At 45.6% G+C, this 7955-nt stretch overlaps 1 protein-coding gene across 1 annotated transcript; it reads right to left on the bottom strand.

Moving 5' to 3' along the window:
• Positions 1-2798: 2798 nt before the first annotated feature.
• UMPS (uridine monophosphate synthetase) lies at positions 2799-7668 on the bottom strand (the record flags this gene model as incomplete). Its single annotated transcript, XM_010146632.1, has 5 exons — positions 2799-3018; positions 3816-3930; positions 4467-4642; positions 5327-5995; positions 7506-7668. Coding segments are annotated over 5 exons (1305 nt in total), but the record flags the coding sequence as incomplete, so codon positions are not given.
• Between the last annotated feature and the right edge of the window lie 287 nt (positions 7669-7955).

The following is a 7955-nucleotide window of genomic DNA, read 5'->3' as shown; positions in this document are numbered from 1 at the left end:
TACACAACAAGTCCTTAACGGTTCCAGCTCGTGCTGGTCTCTCAGGCAGTCCCTGCTATGACTTGCTCAGAAACAGCAGCACGTCAGCCCTCTTCCTGCAGCAAGCACTGACACTGCTCGATCAGCCTCATTTTGCTATGAAAAGCACGCTGCCCTTTCATTCTGTGGCAAACCATACTCCAGTGTGGATTAAGGATCACAATTTCATATAAATGCCTACTCGCCAGATAATATAAACCACGTGATGACCCAGAAATTTAAATATAGCCTTACACCGCTACCCCAGACTCGATCGGATCCGAGAATGAACTGCAAGACTTTCAGATCCATATATTATGATGCAAATGAGTTTTGTAAATTCTGACCTAGTTCCCATGTTAGGTCAGGAATGTGAGCAGTGGGGGCAAGCAAGGAAATTAACATTTGTTCTTAATTTGAAATGGATTTTTAATCACTTTCAGGTGCCTCAAAGAAAGTCCGCACACTTGTTTACTAGAATCATTCTGACAGAAGAATGCAGAGGAGGTAACATGGCTTTGTTTCACTAATTGAAATGTTTGCAACACTGGTGTCAAACGAAGCGCCCCAACGCAGCTCTTTCTGGATGATTTACTGAGTGCACAACGAAGGACTGTGAAATGAAGTTTTCCTATCGATCTGTTCCTCAGAACTTGTTTTGTAAAGAAAATGAATTGCAAACGATCCTCTAGGAGTGACTGGATCACCTCAGCCTCGCCAACCGCGGTTGCTGTTTTTTCAGCCAGGGGCCTGACAAACTGGCTTTCAGAAGACCCTGCTCAGGGATTTAGCTGCAGGGAGGTCAGCCAGCCGCTTAACGCGATTCAGCGTAGTTAGTGGAAAATACTGAACTCACAGAATCCTGCTTGTGCTGTAACGGTGAGTCTACAACATCCAGTGCTGAGCTCCAGCCTGCAGCAGGCATCTGGTAAACTCCACTGTTTGAAATGAGGGCATCACAAGGGTGTAATCTGTTGAAAACACAGATTATCATTTTAAGCATGTCTAGAGTTGCTATCATCACCGGATACTGCTAGCCATATCATAGCTAGGGCATTGACTGTCCTGAAAAAGAGTCTCTGCTCCCTCTGGTGGAAAAAGTAACTTCCCACAAAACAGTTTAATTGAGAAAGTCTTGTTTCTGCTACAGCCCTCAAGGCCAGGAGATAATTAAGATGAGACAGTAAACAAATCTCAAATCCTCTGTTCACTTTGAAGGACTGGAACTTCCTAGAAGCTGGGGTGAAGTATCATAACTCACAGGGCAGTTGCACAAGGCTCGATGCCCTCAGGTTCCAGCTGTGAAAGGTGGCCAGGAGAGCCTTCACTTTTCCTTCATGGAGTTCTCCTGATGCAACTTATGGTACATAAGATGATGTTGTAACTAAACGATAGGCCCAAGAAAAACAACACACACACACAGAGGAGATGCTAATATTCTCTCCACAGTGACTAACGCCTAAGCCCCATAAGGTGCCATTTCAGCAGGGGGAGCGGAAACGCGCTTCCAGGGCATGTGGAGTGTGAAAGGGTAAGGTCATCGCCCCCCGAGATGCCCAGTGAGGAAGCCTTTCAGTGGGAGGTTTCTGAAATCTGCCCGCCAGAGCACAGTGTCACAAACACAAGAAGCCCAAGTCAAAGACCTCAAATCCAAGCCCGTGTCCTTTGGTCTTAGAGACGGTGCATAGATTAACCCAACCCACAGTCAACAAAAACTCTCCTTCAGAACTTCAGCAGAACTCCGATCTCCTGTTGTGTAAGGCTCGGTGAGGGAAGAGACCAGGACAAGCACCAAAAGCTCTTCTCACTGGATACAGTTGTTCCTAGCCCACAGGGAAGTGCATTAACAAAGGGACCCAGCTTTCCTTGTGTGCTTTCCATCAGCACAGAAACAGCAACAGTCTAGAACCACATCACCATTTGTCTTTGCCTTCATGTTCACGTTAGCAGTGAAAATCTAAGCTGATTCCACCACACGTACATTAGATACCTTCAAGGTTATTCCATCCTTTCTAATCAAAGCAAATCATACAAGATTTCCATTTCCCCTTCTTCATACTGAAGAGTGGAAAGTAATTCTGAGAAGCATTCCAGTTATTGTAACAAAGTCCAAAACCAGAAAGCACATTTTTGTTTCTCCGCAGAGGAATGAACAGCTCTGCTGTAATTAAGCGCACAACTAGCTGCCCTGACAAATTCTTCATCGGTCCTGTAAGCAGAACCATAAGTAATTCCTGCAACCACATTAGAATGACTTATTTTTATAATACAGGCATTCCGAGAACAGTATTTCACACCGCCGCAGAAAGATGACTTGTAGATCCAATGAAAACTGTAGCAAAAGTATTTATTAAACAACACATCATTCAATTTCACACCCATACTTGCTCCTTGGAAACGGCAGAGCTGAGTAATCCTGTGAGTGGGGCAGCAGGTCGGTACTGCAAGCGAAGTTTATTGAGAACAGTGAAATCCTGCTTCCACAGCCAGAAAGAATAGATGGGGAGGAGAAACAAATGCAACAACAGAAAACAAAATACCCTTGGAGTGTTTCATTCCACATTTTCCAGCAGAGAAAAAGCCATGAAGGCTAAAAACTGGGTGTCAAGTTCTGGTTTCATACATACAAATATTAAAAAACCACCACGGCATGTACAACCTCATCTGCGCGTGTGCAATTAAAAATAACTTAGTAACACATTTTTTCTCCAGAAGGGCTATTCTCTGCTGGCTGAATTGTCTGTGCACGTTAACTGGAAGTGTCACAATGACTGCAGGACCATCAGCTCTGCTTACTGACCAAGAAAGCGGCCTGCTTTCAATCTGCCACACAAACACCGAGCCTGCTTACGTAGCTCTCCCAAGCTGCCTTCCTGTACTTCTCTGCTTCCTGAAGGCGGTCTGCAGCTGACAGGATGCCACGTCCCACAATAACGATGTCTGAACCTCTTTCGCTAATAACTTCCCTGGGGCTTAGGTACGTCTGTCCAAGGTTATCGCCTGAAACAGAGACATCATTTTTCTTTAGTCCGTACAAAATTGTATCTACTACAAACCTTCTGAAACAGAAGGTGCTGAAACAGAGGGAACAGGTATGCTGTTCCAGCTCTCACCCTAACAAGCCACAGACTTAACTAGAAACCGTCTCCAACCCTACTTATCACACAGATGAAATTTGACAGAGCACACCCTCCTTTTTCATGATTTACTAGTTACAATAGATAAAACAGTTACTCAAAGACGTGCCGATTAGGATTACTGAAATAAATCTTAGCCTCCCTAAAATGGACAAGCCCCTGCTAAGCATTCAAGCAAAAGCTCATCATTTCACTTCAGGTTTCATAAGAATTACGTGTCAAAGAGAAAGACATCTCCCCTGCCTGGTCCAGTGAGAACCTGTTTAGTTAGTGTAAGACTTCCAATTTATTAATACTGCATCTACCTCAGTAACAACAGTTACACTTCTGTCCTTGCAAAAGCCTTTTTTTCTACTCCTACTGAGTACTCGTGCCTCTAGCCCAAGAGCCACCTGAAGAATTTCACGTTTACAGACTGTGCTCCATGGCATTCACAGACCGCAGCACAAGATCTGATAGAGCTCCACAGGCTGCTGGGTGTCTTTCAGAGCTCCCAGAAAAGGGAGCCCAGAGATACAGAAGGCAGCCCGTAGCGGCAAACGCAGACTCCTCCCACCAGAGAATCAGCAACCAAACCCTCTTCAGAAGTCACTTTTTCACTGAAGACTAGATCACTTACTGTATTTACAAACAGACTGTAAGTACTTCAGGAAAAGTTACCTCCAGCTTGCAGCTGCACCCCTGGGGTTAAGTGGAGAAATTCTGGTTTATTACTAACTCTAGATCCAGATATGAATCCAAAAACGAAATCCGAGTTGTCTTCAGCCATCTGTACCTGAAGAAGATCAGTAAAGAGTTACAACTGACACACCTAAAATCCAGCTTGACTAGCAGTCTGTTTCTGGTCCACCCGCTGACACACTGGGCTGTGCAAGGCAGGGGTATGAAACTCCTGGGCTAACGAGTTCTTGTTTTACCAATATAAAATCACTCAGAGCTGACTCCCTCCTCATTGGAGGTGCTGTGCTTGCAGCCAGGAGTGCCAAATTACACTCCTTTTTATGTTATAATACAACAAAGGTACTACAACTCTTTTTTTTTTTTTAAGTAATACATTTCTAATAAGGGGGGAATAGCAAACTTGGCGTGTTTACTAGAATTCACACTGTGAACTCCAACCACCTTACGCTGCCAGGCTACAGCTGCAACCTTTAAACATCTACTGTTAGATTCCTGAGTCTCCATAGGGGGGAAAAAAGGTCTGTAACAGCGCTGGAGAGACCTTCGGAACTGCAAACATCAGAAGCACACAAAACCTGCCCCTCGCACCACTTGACAAGCTTTCACCCCAAAACAAGACCGCCTACTTACTGCAGCTTTTGTGTATTCCCCTTTTGCAAGTGACCCTTGGGAACTCATCTCGGCAATCAGAAGGCAGCCACGCTGGAGAGGAAGACCTACTTCCTTCAGACCTTTCACAACTCCAGAGCCTGGAACCACGTGGGCATTCACGATGTCTGACCAGGATGCAATTTTGAACAGACCACCTGAGAACACGGATAGGAAGACACAGGCAAAACGTCACTAGAAACATATTAAACGGGAAAAACACGAGTTAAACAAAACAAGCTGCGCACTTAATCATTCACATTTTAAAAGACAGTTTTACTACTGAACCTTGACAGTTTACAAGTTCAGGCTCACCCCACTGTCCTGACAGCTGCCTAACCACAAAGTGTAGCCTCTCGGTTTTACTTTTCACAAACACTTGTTACAATCTCACCTTCAAGATTCATGGAGGCATTCGTGGTAACCTAAAAAAACACCCTCAGAGGTGCTACCCTTTAATACAGCATGAAGACCATATGGGACATATGGACCAGAAAAAGACTGCAGATGCCGTATCGAATGAAAGCCCTAACGAGCACACAAGCACAGGCTGCCTTAAGAGGCCAAAAACACTGCAATTTCTCACTGCAAACAATTACTCAGAAGTACTTACTGAGCACAACCATACATTCATAAAAAGGTTTATGTTGGAAGGGACCTCTGGGGGTCATGCCGTCTCAGTAGGGTTAACTTCACAGTTAGATCAGGTTGCTCAGGGCCTTGTCCCCTTGAGCCTTCTCCAGGACTGGAGATTCCACAATCCCTCCTGGCAATCTGTGCCAGCACCGCAGTTACGCACACGAGCAGTAAAGTTACAGTAAATTGAGGCTGATGACAATCACCTTCATATTGATGTTTCACTGTGTTCCCAATGTCTGCAAATTTCCTGTCTTCAAAAATCAGGAATTCATGTCGATCAGCAAGCGTTCTCAACTCCTTTACTACCTCTTGGGTGAAATCGCTCAGGATGTCTATATGAGTCTTCAGGACACAAATGCTGGGGCCCAGGAGGGTAGCTAACTGCAGCAGCTCTTTGGAGCTAGTGACATCAGCAGAAAGGCACAAGTTCGTTTGCTTCTTTTCCATGAGCACGAGAAGCCTGGCTGCAGTAGGATGTACCCCCGGCAGCTCGGCACGAGCGCTGAAGCTCAGCTCTTTACACAGTCTCTTCACGGGAGCAGGGCCGTTCTGAGCCACTGCCTCAAACACACTCCCCTGAATGAATTTCTTCACCTTTTCGACCGTCTCACCAGCCACTTCTCCCTGCTGCTGGAGAATCTCCAACACCTCGGACAACGTGGACACACAGTGCAGGCGAATTCCACGTTCCTCTAACCTGGCCTTCCCGCCCTGCTCCCTGTCCAACAGCACAATGGCATCTGTGACTCTTAATCCTTCTTTCTGCAGAACTTCCGCAGTTTCCAGTACACTAGATCCACTTGTCACTACATCTTCAATGATCAGGCATGTTTCTCCTGGATTAACGGTGCCTTCGACCAGCCGCTTAGTACCTTAAAAATAAAAGGTAAACACTCCACTAAATGAAGACAGTTTAAAAGGCAAAAAAAACCCTTAAAGTATCAAAACTTTAAGTTTCTGTGCTAATGTAAAGATGATACTTGTTTGTGTGCGAGCATATGCTGAAGTCTAATGGAACGGGACTTCAAGAGAATAGGAATTTCTCATTCACTGTCAGTAGGGAGAGGTAATTTATTTACTTATTACCTGATACCCGTTATCCCAGTTCATGCCACAGCTCAGTCACTGACTTGTAATTCAATTCACAAAGGCTGTTGCTTCTCCAAGTTAACATGATACTTCTTTATGTTTACAGAAGTTATGCTCCATTAACAGAACTGACACACTGTTAACTGCACAGATTTGAATCTTTGGGTAACGACTACAGAAGTTCATTATTGCCATGAACAGAATGCTGAAAATTAAAAAGCTATTCTCTCCAGCTATTTAAAACATCTTTAAAGCAGAAAAATTATCGGTACTCTTCAGTGTACTTCCTATTTTCCACAGGCAGTATTCCATGCTTAATATGCCGGTTAGAACAATTAGGAAGAGTAAAGCCCCAAATGCCTTTGCTCTAACCAACAGGCACACGTCCATGAAAGACCCCCCGGGGGGCAACAACAAAGGATGCCCAGCTTTCCTAGGAGGCAGTGAGCAGCAGAACATGATGCAGCCAGTGTGGAGCTTAGACCATGACAGCCTAGAGAACAAGCGTGCGTACAGCTTCGCAGTCCACCAGAAGCCTTGTGCCTGGTGGTTAGTTACTGTCACAACTGACTTGTCCTCTTGTCTTTCACAAGAAGGAACAGCAAATGTTGTCGTGCCTGGCACGACTGCTATTACATAGCGGTAATATCTAGTTTTAACAAGCATATTTTCTAATTAAATACTGTTAGAAGAGTATAGTTTATCACATGTAGCAATCCAGTTGCCACGGTCAGTTAATGCTTCAGTCTTCTCTCCCTCTTCATCAAAACCAAATAAATGGTTCATTGGGTAGAGAACGGCTTCTCACCTGTTCCACCCTGCCCACTAGATACAGGACTACAGGATATGAAAGAAAAAGGGGGTTGAGAGGTAAATTAAGAAGAGACTATAAGAGTTGTTCTTAGAGTCAACCCAAAAAAGGTTCTGTTTAAGGGTGAAATGTGGCACTGGTCTCAGTGTCAGAACCCAGAACCATAGTAATGCTGTCCAAAAAAACCAGACAGTGCTGAAGAAGCAAGAAAAAAAACCCAAACCCCTCCTGCCCTCAAGGGTCTCCAAACCTACTGCAGCAAAATTCAAGCTGCAACCTAATCAGCAACCCGCCTGGCCAGAGTGGTCAGGTTGGAATGCTGTGGGAAGTACACTTCAGGGAGGAAAGGGGTTTCTTTTTGAATTGGAGTGGTAAAATTAAACTGGAACAGCAATGCGGCACATCACAAAAGAACCACAAACATAAAGCGTTTCCCAAACAAGCCAACAAGTAGACACAAATCCTTGATTTGAAGGTTTTACCGTAGTCTTTTGCTTCCTTCCTCCGTATAAGCATTGGGATCTGATTTTCCGAGCAGATAATCGTGGCCAGCGGCAGCGCTGTGTAAGGAACGCCGCACACGCAGTCATACTGGAGCCCAGCCTCTTTGGCTGTTTGAAAGAGAAGACCTGCAACCTGACAAGGAAAAAACCACACGTTTTGTTAAGAGTCAGACCAGGCGAACGCGACCGAATGCCCAGGAAGCAACGGCACTGCGCGAACACCTCTCTCCTTTGAACGACTTGACAGGCGCCGTCCCTGCAGCCAGCGGACGGCCCGAGGCCTAGGGCCAGCCTGAGGCCTACAGGCAGTGGGCTCCCGGCCAGCAGAACACGACCACGACCCCAGCCCCGGGGCGGGCTCTCTGGAGAGAGGCCTCCTCCAGCTAAGAGAGACGCGTTACCCCGCCAGCGGCAGGGAGACCCCCGGCG

This window comes from Eurypyga helias, unplaced genomic scaffold, assembly GCF_000690775.1.
Source record: "Eurypyga helias isolate BGI_N326 unplaced genomic scaffold, ASM69077v1 scaffold3352, whole genome shotgun sequence".
Taxonomy (NCBI): domain Eukaryota; kingdom Metazoa; phylum Chordata; class Aves; order Eurypygiformes; family Eurypygidae; genus Eurypyga; species Eurypyga helias.
The sequence above is the reverse complement of the archived record's forward strand: the minus strand, read 5'-3'. Positions and strand labels throughout refer to the sequence as shown.